The sequence below is a fragment of the Panthera leo genome, chromosome A3 (genome assembly GCF_018350215.1).
Source record: "Panthera leo isolate Ple1 chromosome A3, P.leo_Ple1_pat1.1, whole genome shotgun sequence".
NCBI classification, from domain to species: Eukaryota; Metazoa; Chordata; class Mammalia; order Carnivora; family Felidae; genus Panthera; species Panthera leo.
In genome coordinates, this window is record NC_056681.1 from 12,826,848 (window position 1) to 12,853,994 (window position 27,147).

At 56.6% G+C, this 27,147-nt stretch overlaps 1 protein-coding gene across 3 annotated transcripts in view; it reads left to right on the top strand.

The window, feature by feature from the left end:
* Nucleotides 1-27,147, top strand: part of PREX1 (phosphatidylinositol-3,4,5-trisphosphate dependent Rac exchange factor 1) — a 186,224-nt gene that overhangs the window by 133,903 nt on the left and 25,174 nt on the right. For all 3 annotated transcript variants that reach the window (XM_042930733.1, XM_042930734.1, XM_042930735.1), the window contains 10 exons: nt 256-359; nt 559-608; nt 2,180-2,255; nt 11,320-11,392; nt 16,190-16,332; nt 17,953-18,045; nt 20,496-20,644; nt 22,351-22,436; nt 24,007-24,143; nt 24,847-24,940. In XM_042930733.1, coding sequence (XP_042786667.1) covers nt 256-359; nt 559-608; nt 2,180-2,255; nt 11,320-11,392; nt 16,190-16,332; nt 17,953-18,045; nt 20,496-20,644; nt 22,351-22,436; nt 24,007-24,143; nt 24,847-24,940 — 1,005 coding nt within the window. The remainder of the gene's footprint in view (nt 1-255; nt 360-558; nt 609-2,179; nt 2,256-11,319; nt 11,393-16,189; nt 16,333-17,952; nt 18,046-20,495; nt 20,645-22,350; nt 22,437-24,006; nt 24,144-24,846; nt 24,941-27,147) is intronic.

Here is a 27,147-nt window from a genome sequence, read left to right on the forward strand (position 1 = left end):
GATGGTCCCAACACGGGCTGGATCTAGGGCATTTTGGGGCCTCTCAGGAGACCCGCGGCTGCCCTGGCCCCGGGCGGCAGGGTCGGCCAGCAGGGCCCCAAACGGAGCAGGGAACCTGGTTTTCACGGAAGAGTGAGGGCAGGGGCTCAGTGAAATTGACGTGGCACAGAGCCTTGCCGAGTGAGGGTGGCGGTGGCGTTGGGTGATGAGGGTGGGCCCTGGGTCCGACCTCACTGGCCCTTTGGGTCCCTCCAGTCTCTGACAAGCACCAGTTCAAGAACGAGCAGGTGATGTACCGCTTCCGCTATGATGACGGCACCTACAAGGCCCGGAGTGAACTGGAGGACATCATGTCCAAGGTAGGGACTCTGCCCCACCCCATGACCCCGACCCCACGGTCACTGCCGAGCAGGCGTGGGCTCCAGTGGCCTGTGCTTTCCCCCCTCCCCCACCTGCCTGCTCTGTCCTGGGAGCCATCTCTCCAAGTAGCCTGGGTTTGGAGGCCCCTGCGGGATGTGGCCTGATCCCAGACCCCCCCACCCCCCTTTTCTCTTTCAGGGTGTGAGGCTTTACTGCCGCCTTCACAGCCTCTACGCCCCCGTGATCAAGTAAGTTACTCTCTCCAAACCCCAGTGGCACGTCTGCCTCTTCTGAGCTCCGTGCCTTTGGGCTGATAACTTAACCTCTCTGAGCGTCAGTCTCCTTCTCCATCAAATAGGGCTAATAATTGCATCTACCCTATACATTCGTCCTTAGGGTTAAGTGAGTCAATTTGTGGGAGACGCTGCAGGGTGGTGGCGAAGGGTGTCAGTTCTGGAGTGAGTTTGAATCTCAGCTGCTAGTTTTCAGTTGTGTGACTTTGGGCGGAGGTCCTTAACCTTTCAGTGCCTCAACTTTCTCCTCTGTGGAATGGGGATAATAGATTCACCTCAGCCTTTGCACTTGCTGTTCCCTCTGCCTGGAATGCTCTTCCCTTACCTATTTGCATATCGACTTCCTCACTTCCTTCAAAGGTGTCCAAATCGGAGGGGCCTTCCCTGCCCACCTTTCTTTCTAAAGCATCTCTGGCATGCACTGTCCTCCTGACTTCACGTTGGTTTTCTTCTTGAAACTCGTTAGTAGTTGACGTATTATGTTATTCATTTTATCAGTTTGCTTTCTTCCCCACTGGATTGTAAATTCACCAAGGGCAGGGAGTTTGCTCACTGCTGTGTCCCCAGACCAGCGCCTAGAGCAGTGCTGTCCTGTAGCCCTTTCCACAAAGATAGCCGTGCTCTAGGTCTGCGCTGTCCAATACTGTGGCCGTGAGTCCCATGTGGCTTTCAAACCCTTTAGGTGGAGGAATATAATTTTAAGTTTGATTTAATATGCATTGGTTGGCAAGTGGCTGCATATTGGAGAGTGCAGGTCAGGGGCAAAGTAACACTCTGTAAATGTGCGTCAAGTGAATATTGAAAGGTAATTAACCTCTTTGGCCTCTGATTTTGCCCTCTGTGAAATGGGCATAAGAACGGCTCACACCCCTTGAGTTGCTACAAGGATTAAACTTGAATGGTGGCTGCACATAGTGAGGGCCGTATAAGTGCCAGCCATTGGTTATTTTCTTTATTGCGAGGCTTATGGTTATGGATGAAGGGACAGAGAGGGTGACCTGGCTCTTCCCCAGCTGCAGATTCCTCTGCCCCCTGTCCTGACGGCTCTTGTCTGCTCTTAGAGGAGCAGAGAAGATCCAGCATTTGCTGGCCTCTTTGGGGGTCAGGCCCTGGGAACCGCTTGCCTCTGTAGACCTGCCCCTGCCTCCTTGGCCCAGCCTCGGCCAGCACAAGCCCCCGCTCCGTCCATCAGCCCCCAGAGAAGGAAGGGGCGGGGCCAGCACTTACTGTGCGTGTGGCCTGCTGGGCTCCCCAGTTCCTAAAAGTCCGAGAGAAACTCCCCAGCCAGACTCTCATCAGCCTCAGCATGGCTGGCCACATGAGCTCCGGTCTGCCAGCTTTGAAGTCTGAGAAATCACCAGTCTGACTGCAAGGTTAGCGCAGCCCTTGGTTCCAGGACTCGGCAGGAATTTAGATGCCACACAGGTCAGAGCATTTGCTTTGGGAGAGAACCGGGCAACCTGATGCCCACCTCTGTGCCCACCGCCCTGCCCCCATCTGCTCACATGCCCTTCCTCCCCCCGCAGAGACCGCGATTACCACCTGAAGACGTACAAGTCGGTGCTGCCGGGGAGCAAGCTGGTCGACTGGCTGCTGGCTCAGGTGAGAGGCCCCCTGGCCTGTGCGAGCAGCCTTCTCGCTCTGCCCGGGACTGGGGGGCTGACCGGGATATGGGTCTCTTAGGTTTTGGGGCTTTTTTTTTTTTTTTTTTTTAAACAAATTTCCAATATTTTTCACTCTTGGTAAAAATCCGCGTAACACTTGCAATCTTAACCGTGTTTCGGTGCACGACGCGTGACGTGAAGTCCACTGACCTCGCTGCACCGTCACCCCCTCCCCCTCCTGAGCTCTTTTCATCCTGCAGAAATGAAACTCTGTCCCCCGGTAAACAGCAGCGCCCCACTCCCCGCAGCCCCCGGCAGGCACACTTCTGCTTTCTCTGGGAGGTGGCACCTCGTGCCCCGTGTGGTTGGCATCACACAGCCTTCCACCTCCCGCCGCTGACGTATCGCACTGTGCGTAACGCCCTCGGGCTCGCCGCCTCGGCATCTCCTTCCTTCGCAAGGGCCGAACAGTATTCCATTCTGCTGTGCGGGACCGTCCCGGGTGAGCTGGGGCAGGCTGGTCTCCTGCTGAAGCACCAAATCGGAGCCTCCATGTGGAACCTGCCGAGTTGCTCCTTTGACACAAGTTCCCAGGCGGGCGGGGGCTGGGCAGAGGCTTGGAGAATCCACACAGCAGCGTCCCTCAACTTCCCAGAGGCGTTGGCCCCACCGAGCTGCCACAGACACTTCCTTCTGGCCGCCTCCTGTGCCTTCTGGCTCTTGCAGGGACAGGGGCGCTCCCTCTGGGCCAGGCTCTGGCCGGGCTGTGTGCACTTTCCCCTTGGGTCTTCCAGCCCACGTACAGACGGGGGAACTAGGCCCCGGGGAGGCCAAGCACTTGGTTCAAGGTCGCGGCAGAGCTGGGACTGGGATGCGCCTGCCTGACCCCGCTTGTCGGACCTCGGTCCTGCGAACTTTTCAGGGAGCTCGCGGGAATGTTCACTTGGGATCTGTGGAGACAGAACGCGTTGGCTCCGAAGACGAGGAGACAAGTGTGAAATCAAAACGGATAAATGTTTAAACGCGTACAGAGCGCAGCTCTCTGTCAGCCTCCCTAATTGTTAAATTTAGCATTCGGAAAAACCTCATTGCATTTGGAAATAATGTGCTGGCGGGATTTTCTCATGTCACACAATCCCTGATGATTGCCTGGAGATCGTAGCCAGTCTGTAAAGTAAATGTTTCTTGGCCCCAAATAACCTCAAAAGCGAGTTTAGGAAAAATCCTTGAAAAAATGTTTTCAGGCCAGAACGGCATATTTAATGCAGGAGGTGGGTGCGTTTTAACATGTTCGCCGTGGTGTGGGACTCTAAGACCCGGGAGGTCGTGAAACAGCCCTGGATCTGAATTCGGTTTTGCACATCTGGAGAGGGCAGGGCACCTCACCCTTGTGTCACATTCCCCTCCCTCGGGACCCCGCGAGACCGGCACGTGCTTCAGTTAGAGCCAGACGGACCTGGGGAAGATGCCAGCTTGGCGTCTGCCTCGCTGAGTGGTCTCGGACAAGGCTCTTCGCCTCTCTGCGCCTCACTCTCCACACCTGTAAAGTGAAGCAAAAAACAGTACCTCCCGCTTCAGGTAATTTTGAGGATTCAGTGAGTTAATCATGTCAAGCGCTTAGAATGGCCCCTGGCCCAGAGTTAACTGCTCAGTAAATGTGACTCTTACTATCACTACTCCTCTCCTGCACAGGGGATTCAAGGAGGCTCCAAATTACGTGCGGTGTGGAAGGCTGAGGAAATTGCGGAGGGATTTGGGGGCGCAGGAACGATAAGATCAGGAAACAGCCAGCGAGGAGGGGAGGGGGATGGGCAGGTCCGTGGGGCCCCCACTGGGGCGGTTTCTTTTGTGGTTTAAGCCCTTTGCTTGCAGACCCGCCTGGGTTCGGGTTCTCTGAAACAGCCGCTTCTCACCGCCTTGGCCGTTTCTGGGCCCTCCTGTTTCCCGAGCTCCACGGGGGCCCACGGCTGAGTGTTGGTTTCCAAGCATGATGTGGACTTTGCCCTGAGCGGTGGAGCCCAGGCCCGGGTTGGGAGGGAGGCGGGTCACCGAGATGGTGACAGGTCAGCGGGTCTGAGAAATGTCTGGAGATGGGGCGCGCAGGACGCACTGATGAGGGGTAGGATGAGAAGCAGGGATGCGTCCTGGGGCTCTGGCACGTCGGTGGCTGGAAGCACCATGTGCAGTGATGCGAATCAGGCAGAGGAACCCCTGCGTGCCTGGGAAAACGGAGTGTTCTCTGGAGAGGGAAGGCGCCGCCTTTGGGGTGCCCACAGGACTTCCCAGCGGGGGCAGGTGGATGAAGGGGCCGACCTGGCATGCCAGGCGCTCAGCTGGCCTCTGCACTGCAGTTACTCTGTCCCTTGTCCGCTTTGGCAGGATTTAAAATGAGAAGTCAGGAGAGGGTGTAGAGAAATTCAACGAGAGTGCTCATTAGTTCATCTCTTTTCTCTTTTGAGCACCTACTGGGTGCCAGGCACCGGTTTGGGTTCTGGGGACACAGCAGCGATAGACAAAAGTCGCTGGCCTCATGGGTCTCAAATTCTGGTGAGGGCTAGGGCAGACAGTTGATCAATAAAACGAGAATAAAATACATCTGTGTCAGCTGGGGGCTGGGGGGTAGAGTGTGTGGGGGCCGTGGTGGGGGGCATTTACTCTTCACATGGGTGGGGGCAGTACAGTTTTTGTGGTGGACCTAGAAGGCTGTGTTGAGTAGGGACATTTGAACAGAGACCTGAGGGGGGTGGGGAACAAGCCAGGGGGACGCCTGGGGGTGGAGCCTTCTGGGGGGGACAGCAGCTCGGAGGCTCCAAGCGGGGTGAGCTTGGTGTGTCTGAGGGCGGTGGGGGGCGTGGACGGAAGGCACGGGGGGTGCTGGGGAGGGCTCTGGGAGGGTTCCCACCACTTCGGGCTCTGAGCACAGAAGGGATAGCACTGACTTTGGGGGGGGTAAGATCCCTCTGTGGAGCATGGGCCGTGAGGGGGCCGAGGCCGGCAGAAGGGAGCCTGGGGAGAAGGCGGCTTCAGGACTCCAGGCGGGGGACAGGGTGGCTGAGAGCTGGGTGGCCGCGGGAAAGGTGGGAGACATCAGATTCTAGAGTTTTTGGAAGTAGACCTAAGAGAGTTTGCCGATGGGTGGATGGGGTGCGGGAGGCGAGAGACAGAGAGGAGTCTCCCAGACCCCCAGGTCCTAGGCCGAGCGGGGGAGGCTCAGGACGGCATCCCAGAGCACTCTGGCCTAGAGAAGGACCAGCTTGGCATTAGGCACGGGGAGGTTGTGCTCATGGCCAGTGCTGTCAGAGAGGCCGTGGTCCTGGCCCAAGGTGCCCTGGAGTAGCCTGAGTCATTGCTAGTTGGTCCTGGGGACCTTCACGCCCCCCCCCCCCCCCCCGCCCCTCAACCAGCGTCTTGTTGGACGTGGAGGCAGGAGAAGGATGTTGGAATGAGGGTCTCAGTTGACCGTAAACGTGTCTGTCTACTTCAGCAGACCTCCCGTGGCTCGGCCTGGTCTGGGGACACAGAGCTGATGCAGGAGGCCGACTGAAAGACAGCGGGCATGTGGCCTCGGGAAAGGGGCAGGAGGGCATGTGTGTGGGTGGCTGTGGGGGAGAGGTTGGTGATAAGGATGTGACCCTGAGGACTAGTTACCGCGAGCCTTGATTTCAAGAGTTATTCCTACCTTGTACCTTTGCAGGCAATTCAAGGAGGAAACCCATAATTGTGTAGCTCAGGAGGGTAATTTTGCTTTGAACACATCTTCATTTCGAACTTTTAGATCATTCTGCTCCTTGAAACAAAATGTTCATGGCAACCTATTGGATCAGCCAGAAATGCTTTTGGCTGCATATAATAGGAACTCTGATGTAGACAGTAAACACCTTTTCCTCTCACAGAATGAGGCGTCCCGGGTTCATGGTCCTAGAGCTCGAAATGCCATTTGCACTCAGGCTCTTCCTGTCTTTCTGTTTTCCTGTCTTCTTGCCAGTTGCCCCCTAATCCTACGATGGCTGCCATAGCTCCAGGCATCACATCTGTGTAGACCTGTGGCCAAAGGCAGGCGGCAGGAGCAGTTGGGGAGAGGGTTCTCACTCTGTTTGTTTGAGGACACTTCCCCCAGTCCCCAGCTCTCCCCCGTCGTCTTCCTCTTAGGTCTCTTTGGCCAGATGGGACCTATGTGTACCCCTAAACCATTCCCTGGGGAGGAGGACAGGGATTGGTGAGAGTGGCTTAGAATTCCTCAGAATTCATTCTTTGGGGCTGGGAGAGGGGCCCCCTACCCACTGCTGGGACAAGTCAGTTCTTTGAAGTCTGAAGGTAAGGGGGTTATTAGCCCTTCAGTAGACAAGCTGGGCCCTGTGTCCGTTCCGATCATCTCTGGGCATTATCTCATTTAATCCTCAGAACAGCCTGAGAAAACAGTTACTATTCCCATTTTACTGATGAGGAAACTGAGGCTTAAGCTATGTAACTTGCCTCAGGACACACAGAAGTGTATCACTCTTATAGAATTGTGTATGTGTGTGGGGGGCTGTTATGATGCCTTGATACTAGATAATAGGTAATAATGAAAATAATGGTAGGAATAGGCTTCTGTATTGATAATAGTGTATACTGGGCAGTCTGTGCTGGGAGCACCGCCCAGGGGTGGCAGAGGCCTTGGAAAACCGAGGGCAAATCTGAGAATTAAATGCCAGTGACGAAGTGAAGCTTCCCATGGTCACGGCCAGGGCCACGTAGGTAAACCTACGGGTTTCCCAGGTAAACCTGGGAAAGCAGGTCCGGATCTTGTACTCTGCACCTCTCTGCTGCATGGTTTTCGGTCTCTGCTGCCTGGGCTCGAGGATGCCCCGGGCTGCGGCCGTCAGGTGGAGGGAAGGGGGTCAGTGGGCTAGGGCAGAAGGGCCAGGAGCCAGGTGCGGGAGGGCACAAGAGTGTTCCATGGAGCGCCCGCCACACTCACCCCCACAATCAGGCAGATGGTGAGTGCTGATGGTGTAGGGTTTTCAGCAGGGAGGGGAAAGGGGCCAGGCCGGTGGCTCGAGGTACCGGCAGAGGGGAAAAAAAAGCATAGATGGGGACGTGACAGGAGCCCCTGGCCACAACCCTGGGCAACTACTAACTTGTCCTCTTAGAGCCTCAGTTTTCTTATCTGTAACGTGACGGCGGGGGGAGGGTCCAGCTCTGAGAAGATTTCTTTCTCATGGTGTAACCTAGGACAAGTACAAGCCCGGCCGTGCCTCAATCTCTTCATCTGTTAAATGGGATTCATGACAAGAGTGATTGCCTCTGGGTTGACAGTCAAGATGGAGTGAGACCGTGCAGTGCCTGGCACGCTGTGGGTCAGTGAGAAGCATCCTCGGGCATTGTCATGGGGTTTCACGGTTCACGGGCAAGGAGCCTTCCGAAGCCCTGTGTAAGTTGCGCCCAGCGTCCCTTCTCCCGGCCCTGCTCTGCCCCCTTCATCCCAGGTGGCTCTCCGATGGGAGATCACCGAGCAAGAATAGCTAACGTTTATCAACTGCCCCCTGCATGCCGGGTGTTGGGTCCTGAGTGTCACATGAAGCATCTCATTTAATTCTCATAAGAACTCTGTGGGGTGCGGACACTACTGTTTCCCCCCATTTTAGAGATACAGAAACTGAGGCAGGTGGAGGGGAGTTCGGGATCAGTTTCCATGTCTTTCCTTTCCTTTCCTTTCCTTTCCTTTCCTCTCCTCTCCTCTCCTCTCCTCTCCTCTCCTCTCCTCTCCTCTCCTCTCCTCTCCTCTCCTCTCCTCTCCTCTCCCTTCCCTTCCCTTCCCTTCCCTTCCCTTCCCTTCCCTTCCCTTCCCTTCCCTTCCCTTCCCTTCCCGCCCCTCCTCCGCCCCTCCCCCTCCCCCCTCCCTTCCCTCCCCTCCCCTCCCCCTCCCCTCCCCTGCCCCTCCCTCTCCCCCCTCCCTCCCCTCCCCTCCCCTCCCCTTCCTTTCGATAGAGATTGCTTGTGGCCCACTAAGTGCTAGGTGCCGTGGGGGAGATGGGCAGCCCTGACGAGCACTGTTGCTCTCACGTGTAGCTGACGTTCTAGTGAGAGACAGACCTTAAACCACGTTCGCTTATTTGGAGAAGCCCAAGGACAGGGGACAGTGGGTGCTGACTCTCCCCCGAGAGCAGTGCCCTGAAGGGATGTTTGTTTCCCACGGTGACAGGTGCAGCACAGGTGTGCTACAAGGTCATGAGCGTGTAACAGGATGAATATCTGTTGAGAGGATGGGTGGTGGAGGGTGGGGAACTACTTTAGGGGGTCCTCTGAGGAACAGGAGGACCACTCTGAGGAGATGACTGGGGCGCTGAGACCTAAAAAGCCGGGGCAGGGCATGCCGGGGGGCGGACGGAGCCAGTGCAAAGGCCCTGGGGTGGGGGCACGTGTAGTTTGTGAAGGACTAGCGGGGAGGCCAGTGTCGCTGGAGCCCCAGCACGGGGGCTAGTGGGCAGGTGGGGGAGACGAGGGCGGCATGGCGGTGCAGTGGCCCAGGCCTGTGTGTGCCCGCGCCTTCCTCTGGGAGGGGAGAAAGCGGCGACTTGAGGTTTTCCCACAGTTGGCGGCATGTGGGGTAAGGGGCTTTCTTTTCAGGTGTCCGGGGGGGTTGGCGTCAGAATCCTGCTGCTGTTCTAGCTTTAGGAACCTCCCTGTGCGTCACCCCAGGGCCCTGTGGGAAGGGGGCAGGGATGGGCTGGGAGCCCAGATTGTGAGCGCTTCAGAAAGCCAGGTGGGCTCCAGACGCCTGCCGGGGCCGCCCAGGCTGCAGATCTGGGCCTGCTTGCCACCTGGGCCCCGGCTGGGCCTCCCCTGCTGGCCCCTCACAGCCAGGGGGGCGGCTGCTCCGGATACAGCCTCCCTCGGGGATGCCCACCTCCCTTGGCCGGGCTCTGTGCACACGGCCCTCCCCAGCCGCAGGCCTGCGGTCCCCACAGGAGAGATTTCTCTTCCTCCAGCCGGTCCAGGGCAGCCCGTGCACTGAAACACGGAGGCCAGTGCCTCCCCCGGGCCCTGGGCTCTGAGTCTGAGCCGCAGCCTCTGGCGCTCATTTCTCCTTGGGCTGGGAGACTCCCTCGCCGGCCCCTCGGCTGCTGGTGGAGGGCGTAGGGGACTGTGGAGGCGAGCGTCTCTCGAAACAGCTTCTTACTTTAGAAGTCGTTGAAGTGAGAGGTGGTCGGGTCCTGTGGCCATCTGAACGTAGTTGAAGCTCACTGACCTGGCTACAGGCCTCTGCGTGATTTGGCTCCTGCTGACAGCACCTCTCTTCAATCACTGAACATTTATCGAGCGCCTCCTGTATGCCAGGCCTTACTTCCCTGAGCACTTAGGATTCGGCAGGGAACGCAACATGTCTTTGCCCTGATGCAGCTGACCTCACGCACCCCCTCCCTGTTGGCCAGGCTGCCTTTTGTGCTACAAGCTTCATCCCGCCTCTGGACCTTCGTCCGTGCTGTTTTCTCTGCCCGTCACCCAACCGCTTGCCCCTTCCCTTGTCCCCACGGGCCACACAACTCACGATTCGCCTGACGAACCGGGATTGTTTGCTTTGCGAGAACCAGAAACAGATTCTGGCGAACTCCAGGACGGGGCCGGGGCGGGAGGAGAGGGGCCTCTTAGAAGGTTAAGGAGCATCCACAAAGTCCGGGGGAGACCTGGGAGCCGGCCTTAGAAAGAACTGACACCCGGAAGTCCCCGGCTTCTAGGGAGCAGGAGCGGCAGGCACCGTCTTCGGGGCACAGCTCTTGGGAAGACTCCACGCCAGCTGTTCCCTCTCCTTGGGCTCCTCCGCCTACGGGTCATGTTCCTGCGGCCGGTGGGAGCATCACTCTCGCTTTGCACGGATGCTGTGTCCTCGACCTGGCCTGGGTCGGCGGGGGTGGTGGTGGGGGGGTGGGTGCAAGACCTCGTGGGGCTGTCCCAGCAAGACGATGTTCCACATGGGAGAGTCGGCCCCCGAGGTGGTGCCCACGAGGCCACAGTCTGTTCCTGCTTATTTGGGCTTGGACGTCCCCTCCTTGGGAAAGCCCTGAGATGAGCCAGACTTGGACTGTGCCAGTCAGGAGCGTTTTCATTTGCAAGAACAGACAACCCAGCCGGACGGTGGCCCGAGCAGATAACCGCGCCCCGTAGCAGCCATGCCACCTGCCGGGAACCTTCCGTCCTTCGTTCCGCCGTCCTCAGCAGTGTCCAGGGGTCGGCTCCGTAGCCCTACGCGTTGCTCCCTCTCGTGACTGTGTCCCGGGCACGGGAGGGATGGTTCCCTTTTATCAGGGAGGGAGGTATTTTCCAGAATCCCCTGGTGTCTCCCTGGCTGCAGCTGGTTCAGTTAGGAACGGGGCTTTGGGGCTAGTGTCGATCCCGGCTACAGAGGCTGATACAAACTAGCGGTTTATTTTCCTTTGCTGTGAGAGGAGCCCAGAGCCGGGTGGTTTGGAGCTGCCAGGGTGGCCTCACGAGACCTTTGGGGACCACACTCTGTGTTTCTTCCTGCCCTGCCATGCTTGGCGTGTTTTGGTCCTCCGAGTCCTATTGTGGCCTAGGAGGACTGCAGGAGCTCCAGCCGTCCCCTCTTTGTTCCAAGCAGGAAGAAGAAAATGGAAGGCCAGGGACCGAGGGTTTTTGCCAGAGCTTTCTACCAACAGCCTCTGCTTCTGTCTCACTGGCCACGTCTAGCTGCAGGGGAGCAAGGGCGTTCACGGCCGCGTGGCCGGCTTCGGTCGTGAGGGTTTCGGTACTAGTGTGGGGTTGGGGAGAGGGTTGCTGCTAGGCAACCGACAGGGTCTGCCACACGCGAGATCTCCGTCTCTCCCTTGTGGTGTTTGTGGCACAAGACACAATGTATTTATCCCAGCTACTCTGAATTTTCTTGTTTCACTATTAACAGTAGCCACGAACTTGTTTGGGTGATGCTCCCTTACAGAAGACAGACACGAGTCCCTGCCCTTGTACAGCCTGCGTTCTGAGGGTGGTGTTGGGCTTCTCAGCAGCCTCGCTCAGCCCCTCAAGTGAAGGTTCACCTAACACCCTCCCTTCTCGTTCCGCTCCAGGGTGATTGCCAGACGCGCGAGGAGGCGGTGACGCTCGGTGTGGGCCTGTGTAACAACGGCTTCATGCACCACGGTAATCTGTCCCTTCCCTTCAGCCCGGCCTCCTGGGGGCGGGGGTTGCCCTGCTAAATGATTTTTTTTTTCTTTTTAATTTCAGAGGGAGAGAGAGGGCGGGGGGAGAGGGGCAGAGGGAGAGAGAGAGAGAATCTCAAGCAGGCTCCATGCTGTTGGTGCAGAGCCTGATGTGGGGCTGGATCCCACGACCCTGAGATCGTGACCTGAGCTGAAACCAAGAGTTGGATGCTCAGCCGACTGAGCCACCTGGGTGTCCCCTGGGGTGTGTGTCCTGGGATAGAAAACCTAGTAGGGACTCTGGTCCCTGGTGTGTTTTATGGAAGGGTGGGGAGCTGAGGTCCAGAGAGAGCACATGGTGGGCTGGAGACTGTCCAGCCTGCCCACGGTGAGCCCAGGCTGGATGCTGGGTGTGGGCCTGGAGGCTGCCGGGGGTTTGGGGTGTCTCAGGAAGCGCCCTCCTTCCCCCTCCCACTTCTGCCCTGATTGAGAGATCACCTCAGGGCTTCAGTAGGGACCAGTGTGGTTGGCTGGTAATGCTTGAGTGGAAAATGGATTGGATCTGAGGTCAAAACTGTGGGCTTCCTATGCTCTCCTAGAAGGGACGCGGCCTCCGGGTGGGCAGTGAGGCCGGATCGTTCAGGCCTGGCCCACGGGCTTCCACAGGGAGGAGAGGACGGGGGTCTGTGGGGACAGAGGACAGGCAGGTTGTAAGTGTGTGTGAGGGGAAGGGAGCTGAGCCGGGACATTTGCACCCCTCTCCCTGGCCTGACCCCTTAGGTAAGTCACTGTTCTTTCCACAGGAGAAGCACATAAAGCGGGGAGAGGGGCGGGCAGTCCTGAGATGATCCTGAGGTGGGAAGGTGGGGAGAAGGAGGGAGGGATTGGTCCTGTTGACTCCATTTCAAATTTAAACAGAAGTTAATACTTCGTGTGCCTGGCCTCCTTCTGAGCACTCCCCGTGTATTAATTAGTCTAATCCTGTAATGATCCTTTGATGTTGGTATTAGTATCATCCCTATTTATAAGTGAGGAAATGGAAGCCCAGACAGTTAAGAAACTTGCTCAAGGTCACATAGCAAGTCAGAGCCGGGATTGGAACCGAGGCGGACGGGGTTTACAGGCCACACGCTCAGCCACTGGGGTCTGTGACCTTCCCTCCTCCTGGCCCCAGGGGAGCCCTGAGGCTTCTACGCTCTCAGGAGGACAGGTAGACTTTTAACTCCCACCAAAGAACCCCCACTTCTAGAACTCTCCCTGTGGCTTTGGCTCTCACAGTTTCCCTTGCCTGGGGTGCCCGACCTGCCTCATCCCCCCAGCCCCCAACTTACTCAGTGTTTCTGCTGGGTTCACACCTCCCCAGGCTTCCCCAGACATCCCGCCTGGATGGCTCCTCTCCTTCCTCGCTGGGTGCTTAGCTCATTCACTCTTCTTCATGGGGCTGTTCTCTCCCTGTTAGACTAATATTCCCCTCTTCCCTGGGTTTTGTTCATGCTGCTGTTTTCCAGCTGGTGCAGGCACCTTGCTAGGATCACAGCCTATTGTGCATGAGCGGGTGCGGGTGCGTGAATCAAACAATGACAGGAGTCCGTGTTCTGGAACAGCACGGGCATGTGAGGAGGACTTTGACTCTGACTCCAGTGCAGTGGCAGTCCTGGCAGGGTTCTGAGCAGGGGAGGCACGTGCTTGATCCCTCTGCAGGGCGGTGGAGAGCGCCCGCGGGGTTGAGGGCGGAAGGAGAGAGGCCAGTGCCCAAGCGACTCTGATACTCCAGGGGAGGGATGATGTGGCTTGCGGCCCGCTGCAGTTGGAGGGGTGAGCCTCGGGTGGGTCTTCTGTCCATTCCTCCTGCCAGCTTCTGCTTTATGCTCTAACTCAGAGGTCAGAGAACTCTCTGTGCAAAGGACCAGACAGTAAATATTTCAGGCTTTGCAGGCCGTGGAGCCTCTGTTAACAGCTAGTGTAGCATTAAAGCAGCTACAGGTAATACTTAACTAAGTGGGCGTGGCTGTGTGCCAGTAAACCTTATTTAGAAAAACAGGCAGTGGGCCACAGTTTTCCACTCCTGGTCTAGCTGCTGGATTTGCTGTCCCTTCGGCAGGATGAGAAATGTGCCGGTGGGACGGCAGGTCGTCAGGTGCCTCCCCTGTCTTGTAGCCAGCAGGCCTGGTTCCAGCCCTGACTCAGCTGACTCCCAATAAACCTCTGGCCTTCTCTGTGCCTCAGTTTCCCCAGCTTTCCCCTGGAGGCCTTGTCGTCCCCTCCTCCTCTGAGCTCAACATGCCCATGGCTCTGTGCAGTTAGGGGTTAGGACACACTCCCAGCTGCCTGTTTCCCCGGCTGAGCTGGGCAGGTCGGGCCCAGCCAGGGTCATTCCCGTCCATCGGCTCCTGTCACCAAAGTCCCTCATTCCCAGAAGCCGCTCTGTTCCCCGCGGCGCCCTCTGACAGCTCCGTCCTTCCCACCAATCAGCTGGGCAGAACCTCTCATTTGTGGGTGAGAGTAATTAGGGGTCCACCCCAGCTGCTATTCTGGGAAGGCCGCTGGCCGAGGACATTCTGCGGGGGGTGACTCCCAGGCAATGCCAACACCCGCAGGGAGAGAAATTGCAGGGCGTGGCCCCTGCTCCCCTGTTCCCTGCCACGAACTCAGAAATGAGCTAAAATAGGAAGGGGCCAGATCCTAGGGCTGTGGCTGCTGCAAAATGCAGGTTAGGGTGCAGAGCGGAGGGTGTAGGTACGGCCCATGTGGCGCCTCCCGAGGCGTCTGCCCTGAGCTCCCGGGCCCTGAGGTGTCCTCAGGAAGGGCCCTGAGAGGCTGATGGTCCAGCCTTTCACTTAGGCACATACAGGGAAACTGAGGCTCACCACCTAATTCCCCACTCCCTGGAAGCTGGTGGTGTTATGATGCCCATAGATGAGGAAGCAGAGGTTCACAGAGGCTAAGGGGACATGAAGTTGGGCAGGGGCCGAGCAGGGGTTCGAACCCGGCCAGAGGCCTTGACCGAAACCTGGATCTGCGAGTGGGGGACCTCACCCGGCTGAGCTCCTGGACTCTGAGATTCCAGCTGTTTCCCCAAACATTTCTCCCAAGACACAACACGCTTCTTCCTCCTACCTCCCAGAGTCTTTCCGCTTCGTGTTTACAGTGGAGGTGAAGCCAGCCGGCCCCCTGGGCCCTGGCTACCCCCCGGCTCTGGGCAAAGCAGCAATTTGTGTGTCTGCTTTCTCCAAAGAGGTAATAGGGGTGGCCGGAGAAAGACACAAACAGCTAGATGTCCTGGGAAAGAGGGAGAAGGAAAGGATTGCCTTCTGCTGCTTTTCACGTAGCCACCAAATCGGGACACAGCCTCTGCCTTCAGGGATGGCAGGGACATCGCGAAGCTCAGGCAGCTGGTTTTCCTTCTTCCGGGGGCCTGCTGACTTCGGACAATTGCTTTCACCAAACCGAGCCTGGATCTCCCCCTTTCTGAAAGGGCAGGCTGGGCAGTGTGGTGAAAAGGGGGAGCCTACCTGCTGTGTGACCTTGGGCAGTTTAGTTACCTTCTCTGGGCCTTAGTGCCCCCACCTGTAAGAGGAGTGCAGCAGATCCTTCCTTGTCCCGGGAGTAAATGAATCCAAGTGTGCCTGGCCCTGGTAACTTAGTTCAACTGTAACCCACAGGGATCAGATCCCATGCTGGTTGTTACCAGTTGTTTTTATTCATTTTCTGTCTTTTAGAGCAGAGATCGGGAAACTTCTTCTGCATAGGCCGGATAGTATAAATTTTAGGCTTTGTAGGCCATACAGCCTTTTGCAGTTATTCAGCTCTGTCACTGTGACATAAAAGCAGCCCTATAACATACGTAAATGAATGGATGTGGTTGTGTCCCAATAAAACTTTATTTATAAAAAGAGATAGTGGGCCACATTTGGCCTTTAGGGTTTGCTAATCTGCAGTCTAAAATGTCTCATCATGGTCTGTTTCTGATTGTTAGTGAGGCTGGACTCCTTTTCCATCTACTTGCTGCCCGCTTGGGTTTCCCCATCTGGTAGTTGCCTGTTCATATTCTTTTCCCATTTTTATCTCTGTTTTACAGCTTTCTCTGGTTGATTTGGTGGTTTCTTTTATATTGTAGATATTTATTCCTTTTTGGTTTTAGACATTATGTTACTTTTGAATCTGTCATTTGCCTATGGTCTTGTTATTGAACCGAAGTTCTTAATTTTATTATATTGCTTTTTTGGGAGGTCTTGTGTGTGAACTCTTTCTACCCTAGGACAAAGATATTTTACATTTTGTTTGGTGAGCTTTAGTTTTCCTGTTCTTATTTTTAGGTCTTTAATCCATCAGGAGTTTTTTGTTGTATATGGTGTGAGGTAGGGATCTGCTTTTATTTTTCCCTGTGAGTCAGGTTTTCCCCTATATCATCTGTGGAATACTCCACGTGATCATCATTATCATATACTAAGTTTCCATGAACACATGATCCTATTATGTGATTTCTGTTTTCTTCCGCTGGTTCTTTATCTGTTTCAGCTATAATTCCACGCTATTTTTGTTACTACGGCTTTGTAATATTGTCTTCACAGCAGATGGGACAAGTTCAGATTTTTCAAGAGAAGTCAGAAAGCGAGACTATTATGTGAAATATCCTAATACGTTAGTGTTGGCACATGCTTCTATTGAATGAAACACTGTGCTAGCCAAAGAAAACTTGCCCAAGGGTTGGTTCCAGCCCGCAGTGGCCAGTTGGCAAGTGTTGCTGAAACCTTCCCTTGTGAGCCTGATCATGTGCTGTGTGTCTGTGGGTTTGCAGTGCTGGAGAAGAGTGAGTTCAAGGACGAGTCCCAGTATTTCCGCTTCCACGCAGACGAGGAGATGGAGGGAACCAGCAGCAAGAACAAACAGCTGCGCAATGACTTCAAGCTGGTGGAGAACATTCTGGCCAAGCGCCTGCTGGTAGGAGGAGAGCCCAAGTGTGCATCAGCCTTCCCAGACCCGGCTGCAGACTGGGAGCCGGGTGACCTTCCGATTATGGCTAGAGAAGTCGGGCTCAACTCTGAGCACCCAATGTGGGGATTCTTGGTGGTGGCTGGTGACACTTCTCTGGCCAAGACGACCTTCTTTAGAAAGAGTTTGGGCTTGCTGGCTCCCTTTCTTTTCCTTCCTTATTCCCTTGCCCACCCCACGTCCCAGCTTAGCATTGTGCAGAGAGGTTGGCCTCCTGAAATGGCTCATCCGAGGCCTTAGGTCTTCTGGGCTGGTGCCCTGTCCATGTGCATTTGCTGTAAATATCCTGGTAGTTGAGGGAGGACGTTTATCAGCCTATTCAGATCTTTCACCAGCCTCGCCCACCAAATCCTGCTTTTTTGCCTGTTGATAACTAGCGGCCTCTGTCTTCATGCTTGGTCCACAGGAGGCAATCAAGAGAGGTGCTCAGCAGATTAGGTCTCCTGCCACAGCCAGAGATGGGGCTGAAGTCTGCCTAATACAAGAGAGAAGTCCTAACTTCTCTCCTTTCGTACTTACAGGGGCCCCATAAATATGGGAACTCCCGTTTCTCCCACCATAAAGCCTGCCAGTGCTCCCCATCACACTCTCTCCTCACAGTTCACAAGACTCTCTCTGCCTTTCCAGCTTCATCTCCTGTGTTCTCCCCTCCCTCTGGTCTCCTTTCTTATGCTCTAGTCCTGTGGGCCTGATTCAGGGCCTTTGCACATGCTGTGCCCTCTGCCTGGAACACTTTTTCCACTCTTCATAAAGTTCTGTCCCTCATTTCATTCAGGTCTCAGCTCAGATAGCCTCTCCTCCGCCCCCTCCCCCCCGCCATGCCACGTTTTTATCACTTTAAGTGCTTTATTTTCATTCAGACTGCACACACCGTCTGCATCGCATTCTGTATTTCTTTGCTTACTTGTTTGTAGTCTTTCTTCCCCACTAGACAGTCGGCTGCAGCAGGGCAGGAACTGTCTTGTTCAACACTGTTTCTAGTGCCCGGTAACGTACCTTGGTCATGTCATAGGCAGCAGCTCAGCAAGTATTTGTTGAACACACAAATGCGTTTCTCTGCATCCGCACCACCACCGAATCCTCGAACCTCCCGAACCTCCTGCCGTCCTGCAATGGGACTGCTCCTCCCTAAACTCCTGGCCTGTCCCCAGGTCCTCAGTGGCTGGACAACTTTGGATCTGTTTTATTCGTTAAGCCAGCAGATTTTTACCGAGCATGTCAGTCTGCCAGCAGATGGGGAGACGGCGGTGTATAACCGAGGGGACTCGGTCTGCAGGTTGGGAGGAGACAGGGGCGCCAGGCAGTGAAAAGTAAAAACATATGCAGCAGCCTGACGTGGGAGCCAGATGGTGTCTTCACTTGACAGATACGTGTTGGGCACCTGCCATGTACTGGGTGCTGTTCATAGCTTTGTCCTGCCGTGCACCCCTACTCCGTGTAGATCTGGGGCACAAGGAGCCGGCAGGATCACGGTCCTGGGGCCTTGGTCTTGGGGCCACGGCAGGGCTGGCTGCAAGCCCCCTCCTCCCCCCACTGCCTCACTGGGTCTCTCTCGCCTTGGGCCCTCAGATCCTGCCCCAGGAGGAAGATTACGGCTTTGACATCGAGGAGAAGAACAAGGCCGTGGTGGTGAAGTCGGTCCAGAGGGGCTCGCTGGCTGAGGTGAGGCTTCTCAGAGGGGCCACCTGCCGTGTCGATGCTTCCTCCTTGCTCATTGCCGTGTGGGGAAACTGAGTCCGGGGCGGGCTTACCTGCGGTCTCTGGGAGAGCCGCGATAGAGCCCCCTGCTCCATCCATCCATCCACCTCCCCATTCTCCCTCCCTCCCTCCTTCCCACCCATACATCTACCCATCTGTCTTCCTTCCTCCCTCCCATCCATCCACCCACCCACCCACCCACCCGTTCTCACTCCCTCCTTCCCATCCATCCATCCATCCATCCACCTCCCCATTCTCCCTCCCTCCCTCCTTCCCACCCATACATCTACCCATCTGTCTTCCTTCCTCCCTCCCATCCATCCACCCACCCACCCACCCGTTCTTACTCCCTCCTTCCCATCCATCCATCTGTCCATCCATGCATCCACCTACCCATTCTCCCTCCCTCACTCCCATCCATCCATCCATCCATCCATCCATCCATCCATCCATTCTCCCTCCCTCCTTCCCATCCATCCGTCCATCCATCCATCCATCCATCCGTCCATCCATCCATCCATCCATCCATTCTCCCTCCCTCCTTCCCATCCATCCATCCATCCACTTGCCCACCTGCCCATTCTCCCTCCCTCCTTCCCATCCATCCATCCACCCACCTATTCTCCCTCCCTCCTTTCCATCCATCCATCCATGCATCTACCTACCCATTCTCCCTCCCTCCTTCCCATCCATCTGTCCATCCATGCATCCACCTACCCATTCTCCCTCCCTCGTTCCCATCCATTCATCCATCCATCCACCCACCCACCCACCCACCCATTCTCCCTCCCTCCTTCCCATCCATCCGTCCATCCATCCGTCCGTCCATCCATCCATCCATCCATCCACCCACCCATTCTCCCTCCCTCCTTCCCATCCATCCGTCCATCCATCCATCCATCCACTCACCCACCTACCCATTCTCCCTCCCTCCTTCCCATCCATCCATCCATCCATCCATCCACCCACTCACCCACCTACCCATTCTCCCTCCTCCTTCCCATCCATCCGTCCATCCATCCATCCATCCACTCACCCACCTACCCATTCTCCCTCCCTCCTTCCCATCCATCCATCCATCCATCCACCCACCCACCCACCCATTCTCCCTCCCTCCTTCCCATCCATCTGTCCATCCATGCATCCACCTACCCATTCTCCCTCCCTCGTTCCCATCCATTCATCCATCCACCCACCCACCCACCCACCCATTCTCCCTCCCTCCTTCCCATCCATCCGTCCATCCATCCGTCCGTCCATCCATCCATCCATCCACTCACCCACCTACCCATTCTCCCTCCTCCTTCCCATCCATCCATCCATCCATCCACCCACTCACCCACCTACCCATTCTCCCTCCTCCTTCCCATCCATCCATCCATCCATCCACCCACTCACCCACCTACCCATTCTCCCTCCTCCTTCCCATCCATCCATCCATCCACCCACTCACCCACCTACCCATTCTCCCTCCTCCTTCCCATCCATCCATCCATCCATCCACCCACTCACCCACCTACCCATTCTCTCTCCTCCTTCCCATCCATCCATCCATCCATCCATCCACCCACTCACCCACCTACCCATTCTCCCTCCTCCTTCCCATCCATCCATCCATCCATCCATCCATCCATCCACCCACTCACCCACCTACCCATTCTCCCTCCCTCCTTCCGATCCCTAGCATGCACGCCCCCAGCTCCCATCATGGCCTTGTGCAGAGGTGCACGAGAAGAGCAGCTTTCTGAATCAGGTAGTTTTCCGCGTCAGCTGTGATGATGGACAAACTAACGATCAGTGGCTTGCCCAGGGCACGTCGGGTGGCTCTGCCGTGTCCGCGACATGTAGAGGAGGGAGGGGAGAGAGTCTGGCAGGCCAGGGATTCGGCCCCCGTCCCCTGAGCCGTTCCGGGGCGTGTGGAGGTGGGTGGGGAGAGGCACGTGTCACCCAGGCGCTGCACTTGTGTCCTTGAACCCCTGGGGAGCGCTTCTGGTTACAGGGAGCCCTGACGTAACGGTTAGAAGGAGGTGACTGGGGGTCTTGGTTCGGGGTCAACACCTCTGAGTTTCCCGGCCGAGCCATCAAGGGCACAGGGTGGGTGGCTGCCCCAGTTCGATGCCCTGTGTCCCCACACGGCAGGTGGGAAGCAGGGGACCGGCCACCGCGGTTTCTCCTCAAGGAAAGATGTCTTTCCTGTGGTGCCTGCGGCAGCCTTCCCTTCAGAGCTCGTTGGCCGGGACCTCGTCTCACCAGCCGCCGACCTGCTTGCCACAGCGGGGAGCGGGGCTGCCCCGGTGGGCTCAGTCGGGTCCCGCTGGGTCCCCGGGCCTGGCTCTGTGCTGCCCGCACGCAGTCGGGGTTCCTTGGCCGGGGAGGAGGCTGGTGACCTGGTGTGGGTGTCTCCCCCCGCCTAGATGGCCGGCCTGCAGGTGGGGCGGAAGATCTACTCCATCAACGAGGACCTGGTGTTCCTGAGGCCCTTTGCCGAGGTGGAGTCCATCCTCAACCAGTCTTTCTGCTCCCGCCGCCCGCTGCGCCTCCTGGTGGCCACCAAGGCCAAAGAGTGAGTGTCCTCGCGGTGGGGTGTGCGGGGCCAGTCTCCCTCTGAGGCTGGGGCACTGACTGCCTGCCAGGGGTGGCGGTGGAGGGGGGTGAGCCGTCCTGGTTCCCCGAGGATGGGGCTCATTCCACAGGCGTGTCTCACGACGTTGCTGCTTTAATCCGTCCAACAGATGTTCTCGAGCACCCACTGTGTACCGAGTGGCGTTTCAGGCTCTGGGCCTCCAGCCATGTCTAGATGGACACGTTAATACCCTTCGTAGGTCTCAGTCTAGTTGGAGGGTGGAGCAGGAGACAGACGACCAAACAAAAGAAAAGCGAGAGACCTCCTGAACCAGGTGGTAGTAAGTTTGGGCCAGTCTATACAGCTGGGAAAGGCGACGGCTGTGTGGAGGGTGGTGGTCAGAGAGATGCCACCGTGAGCTGAGGGCAGACCCGAGGAGGTAAGGGAGGGAGTCAAGAGAACTTCTGGAGGAGGAGGGTTCCGGGCAGAGGAGATAGCCAGTGCCAAGGTCCTGCGGTGGAACCGTGGCTTGTGTCTTTGAGGAGTAGCGAAGAAGCTGATGGGGTGGAGCAGAGTGAGTGGGAGGGAGGGGTGGGTGGTGAGGTCCGCCAGACCGTGGAAGCCAGGCCTTGTAGGACCTTGTGCCCATGGTAAGGACCAAGGAGCCACTGGAAGGTTCTGAGCAGAGGCAAGGCATGACGGGACATAGGTTCTGGAGGTGGAGACTAGATGGTCAGCGGCAAAGGCGGAAGCAGGGCAGAGGCAAGGAGGCTGATGGCCCAGCCCGGCCCAGCGTGGCAGTGGTTGGATGCCAGATATAGGTGCAGGGAGAAGCATTTTCTATTTTAAAAATCGTGCTCTTGGTTTTCATTTTTCTCTTCTATTTAAGGCAAATGCTCCCGGTTTCCTATTGACGGGAGTGATGGAAAGTTTTAAATAAGATTATTTCAGTGAGAAGGCAAGCCAATTTAGGGAAAATGATTGATAGTTTGGTATGTGAAAGTGGCAGAAATCACCCAGGGGAACGTGCCTGCTTAAAGTTCTGGAAATGCCTGGGGTTTGAGAACCGGCTCCCTAGATGGTTTTTTCTCCGGCAGGTGGTGTGGGGTGGGGGATGGGAGGAGGATCCGGAGGCCCATTGTTGGAGACATGCCCTTGACGGAGAAGCAGACAGCTGCCTCGAAGCCGCTGGATTAATGTCATCCCTCGTGCAGCCCTGGGCAGGTGCCACTCGCTCTTCTCTGATGTTCCACCTGCGGAATGGCCAAGACCTGGCCTTTCAAACTGTTCCCTAGGGGACACGTGTGGGCATTTTTCTAGAGTCGGCACCAAGATCTTCTGGGTCCCTTCTCACCCTCCCATCTGTTGAACAAAATATTCGCTGCCTGTGGTGCTGGTCTGACCGCCGAGAAGCCTCCTCTCACTGAGAGAGTGACAGAGAAGGTGTAGGAGGGCGCTCTGGAATTTCTGTGCGTGGATTGAATCTCTAAGGGCGGGCCAGGTGGTTCTGAGGAACCGGAGACCCTGGAGACACGGGCTGTGGTTCAGTGAGGTTTTTCTTTATCTTCTGTTGCTGACAGCCTGGCATTGCTACTACTTTGGGCTGGATTTCCCAAAAGTCTGGGAGGCAGAGGTCTCCCAGCGTGGTCCCCTGGGCTGTTGGGAGTAATACTGCTTTTTCTTATGGCTGCTGCTGCCTGGTGCAGGATCATCAAAGTTCCCGACCATCCAGAGGCTCTGTGCTTCCAGATCCGTGGAGCCACCCCGCCGTATGTCTACGCCGTGGGCAGAGGTGAGCCTCACAGACAGAGAAGGGGGCTTTGGGGGCCTGGTCTGTGTGTGTGGCAGGAGTTGAGGCCTCCAAACCGTTACCACGAGGCCTGTGCCTCACCAGCACTTACGGCATGGGGTTCAGGGGGGCACAGGTGGATAACTAACTGAGAGGAAGGCATAGGCAATGGGGGTGGGGTGGGGGGCGGACTGTGGCAAGGTGAAGACAGAAATGCTCACTATATTTATTTTTGAGACAGAGAGAGGCAGAGCATGAGCGGAGGAGGGTCAGGGAGAGAGGGGGACACAGAATCCAAAACAGGGTCCTGAGCTGTCAGCACAGAGCCCGACGCGGGGCTCAAACTCACGAGCTGTGAGATCATGACCTGAGCCGAAGTCGGATGCTTAACCGACTGAGCCACCCAGGTGCCCCGAGACATGCTCACTTTAAAAGGGGGCAGTTTTTCCTCAGCTCAGGCTCATTATTGCCATGGAGGAATGTGGGGCCATTCTTGCCAGACTTGAGTTTTTAAGGGAAGCCAGAAATGTGAAGCTTGGCCACACTTCTGTGGCCAGATCCAGCCCGTGGGCCAACAGTTAGAGACCCCTGTGGCCAAATCTAGCCCAATTAGAGACACCTGTAGCCAGACCCAGCCCAGTTAGAGACCCCTGTGACCAGATCCAGCCCGTGGGCTGACAGAGACCCCTGCTTCACGTTGCCTTCTCCTTACATGCGGTTTAAGGGGTTGCTCTCTCTTGGAGATGAAACCAGATAGGTCTGAGGTTCTGGACTCCTAACCCTTTTTGCACCTAAGGACTCCACTTTTATTTTTTTTTTTAACGTTTTTATTTTACTTTTTGAGAGACAGAGAGAGACAGAGCATGAGTAGGGAAGGAGCAGCAAGGGAGACACAGAATCCAAAGCAGACTCCAGGCTCTGAGCTCTCAGCACAGAACCTGACGCAGGGCTCGAACCCACAAACTGAGATCATGACCTGAGCCGAAGTCGGATGCTCAACCAGCTGAGCCACCCGGGCGCAAGACTCTTCTTATTAACCACACAAAACCCTGGGGGCCGAGAGCTGTAGTTTGGGAGTCATGGGTATAGCCGAGAAAACATGCCCTTGAAGTCTGGTAAACCTGGGTTCGAATCCTGGCTTCTCCTAGCCAAGGGACCTTGAGAAAGTGACTCTGCCTCTCTGAGCCTTTTGTTTCCTGTCTGCGCAATGGGGCTGATCCCGTCATAGTATCACAGGTCATAGAGGGATTCTGAAGGAGATGAAGCTCTGAGGGAAACGTACCTGGGTTCCAATCCAGCCTTCCTTGCCGTGTGAGCTTGGGCTAGCTGCTACTTCTCTGAGCCTCAGTTTCTTCTGCGAAACGGGAGTGCCGGTCCCTGTCCTGCCTCCTGGACTGGGTTGGAGAGTGGCTCTAGGGTGGAGGGCCGGGGCTGGAATGTCTGGGGATGTGTTTGGGGGGTTGGGGTGGTGGGCGGGGTGGGGGACGGTGTTCCTCGGGTCACTTGCCCTTGCCTGCCGCCGCCCCGGGCTCTCTCCGCCTAGGGTGTGCCACAAACACTCCTGTCCCCTTAGGCTCCGAGGCTGCGGCCGCAGGGCTCTGTGCCGGCCAGTGCATCCTGAAGGTCAACGGCAACAACGTGCTGAACGACAGTGCGCTGGAGGTCCTGGAGCACTTCCAGGCGTTCCGGGGCCGCGGGGAAGAGGCTCTGGTGAGGCATCCAGCAGCCAAGGGGATCAGGGAAGCCCTGCTCAGCGGGGTCGGGGGCTGCGGGCCTCCTGCCTTCTGTGGGGAGAGGCCTGAAGGCACCACAGCGTTTTGGGTGGGGGAGGGGGCTGCCTGCCTTGCAGGGCTGACCTGGGTGTGGGCCCTGTGCCCGCTCTGTCTCCCTAAACCCGGGGGGCTGGGCCCTGACAACTCGGGGTCTCGGTTTCCACCCATGGGTGTGATCAGACCCTCTCTTCTCACTGCATAGGCACGTTGGGCAAAGAGTTGATGGGAAAAGTTGATGCTATAGTTGGGTTGGGGGCCGGGGTCCCGGGGAGGGTGTTCATTCACTGGTTCATCCAGTAAGGGTGTATTGACCGCACGATGTGCCTGGCATGTTTGTAGGCCCTGGGGCTGCAGGAGAGACAAGGTTTCTGCTCCCATGGGTCTGACCTACATTTTCAAAGGCTCCCTCCTCCCCTGGCTTCTGTAGGGAGCACAGACTCTAGAGGGTGAGGGTCGAGCATGAGTGGAGCTCCCCTCAGGAAGGTTACAGAGCAAAGTCTTAGAGGACTTTCCACAGGTGACGTCACCGGCAGTCTAGAAGCCTGGGCTTTGGAGTCGGGGAATGGTTTGCCCTTCGCCCCGTCCCTTCCTCCTTGGGCTCCTGGTGTCGTGGCCTCCCTCTTACTCTGCTCTCCTGGCAGGGTCTGTACCAGTGGGTCTATCACACCCACGAGGATGCCCAGGAGGCCCGAGACAGCCAGGAGGCCCCCGGCGAGGACCCCCAGCCCGACTCAGGTAACGGGACGGGCGGGCAGTGTGGTAGAGACTCTGGAGGGGACCGACCGGTCCTCTTCTGGTGCCGTTGGCTCGTATCACATTCTGATTGCAGCTTTCACAAAGTACCACAAACCTGTGGCTTAGAACATGCGTTTGTCATTTCAGTTACTGGAGGCCAGAGGTCCAAAGTGAGTCTCGCCGGGCCATCTGTCAGGTGTCAGCAGAGCTGTGTTCCTTTCTGGGGCTCTGGGCGGGGGAATTCATTTACTCGCCTCTTTCAGTTTCTAGAAGCTGCCTGCAAGCCTTGGCACGTGGTCCTTTCCTCTATCTTCAGAGCCGGCGATGTTGGTCTGAGTCCCCCTCACTCTGCCCTCTCTGTAATTCTGACTTTTCTGCCTCCATATCCACTTAGGGGCCTTGTGGTCACAGGGGATCATCTGGATTTTGCCTTATGGTAAAGTCAGTTGTTTAGCAAACTTAATTCCATCTGCAGCCGTGGCCCCCCTTGCCATGTAACAGCATACCTCCGGGCTCCGGGGGTTAGGACACGGGCATCTTTCAGGGGCCAGTATTCTGTCTGCCCCAGGTTCCCATCTTTATCTCTCTAGCCCAGCCTCAGCCCTGGACTCCAGACCTGTCTTTCTGCCAGCTGTCCCTGGGATGCCCATCAGGCACTGTGCCCTTAGCATGGGCCACCTTGAATTCCCACCCTTCCCCTGAAGCCTGGTTCTCCCCTAAGCGTCCTACCCCAGCCTTCCAGATTCTAAGGCCCCAAACTTTGGAGTACGCCCTGACTCTTTTCTTTCTCCTCCCTCCCTCCGCCTTGATTTGTTGCCCTACCTTCTTCCTGCATCGAGAATCTGACTGCTTCCGACTGTCTCCATCGCTGCCAGGCATAAGCCACCATGGTTTCTCACCAGGACTCCCGCAGTAGCCTGCTTGCTCTTCTCCCTGTCCTCCCTTACTTCTCCTCCTGCGGGCTCTTCTCAAAAAACAGAACAGAACCTTCCAGTGGCTCCTCCCAGGCAAAGATCAAGTTCTTCCTCCAGCTCCAGCCTGGCCTTCCAGCTGGGCCTCTTGGCACTTTGCCTCTTGCCCTCTCTACTCCATTCATGCCAGCTTCTTGCTCTTAAATACAAATGTACTCCTGCCCCAGGGCCTTTGCACTTGCGGTTCTCCCTGGCTATAGAATGCTCTCCTCCAGAGTACTTCTTACCTCATGCTCTTCACCTCTCTCAACTCGGCTCACATGTCACCTCCTCAGGGGGTGTCTGGTGTTTTCGCTACTAGAGAGCAGAAGATCCACGAGGGCAGGGGTTTTGTTTATTTTCTGCCTTGCCGTATCCTCCGAGCCTAGAACTGTGCCTGGCACATAGTAGGCACCCTACGAATATTTAGTTTGAATAATAACGCATTCTCTCAAGTTGCTTCTTTGGACTCTGCCCTGTACTTCTGCTGGGCTGGGGGCAGAGGCTGTGGGAAGAGTAGGGGGTTTGGATGCCTCTGTGTCTGACGGCTGTGGGCTCCCTGCTGGTACCTTCAGGGACAACAAAGAACCAGGGTTTATGGGGTCGTTCGGGGAGCCATCCCCCTACTGCTGAAGCACACACAGCCTGGCGGAGGGATCCTAGAGGGGACAGGCTGACGGGGAGGGAGGAGAGGCCAGCTGGCAGCTCCCAGCCCGGTGTATGCCCTCTGAGAGGAAAGGGCTGTGGGCTTTCTTCCCCAGCGTGTGGGGGATCCCTGATAATGACGGCAACGCGTGCCGAGGGGAGCTGACCATGTCTCCTCTCCTTTTCAACAAGCAGGAGCACCTGCTACATGCCATACCCGGTTCTGGGAGCTGGGGACACACGAGTGAGCAAGGTGGGCCGGGTTTCTGTCCTCGTGGTGCTGACACGAGGGGAAACAGACGGGGGACAGAAAAACTGACGGGCGGTGCCATAATACGAGTGTGAGGGGGTAAGACACATGTGTTGAGAGGTGCTCTTTGGAGCGGGTGGAAAGGAAAGCAGTCCTGTCCATTTGTGCCTGCTTCCTTGTCTAGATATGTCACTACCTAACTGTGTGGCCTCTGAAGAATCACTTAGACTCTCCGGGCCCACGTCAATCAGGACTGAAACCGGTCTACCCAAAAACATTGGCTCAGCAAACTGAGAAGGGAGTAGGGTCAAGGAAGCTTCAGGTCCGGCTCGATCCAGTTTTACGTACAGTCTCATGAACAG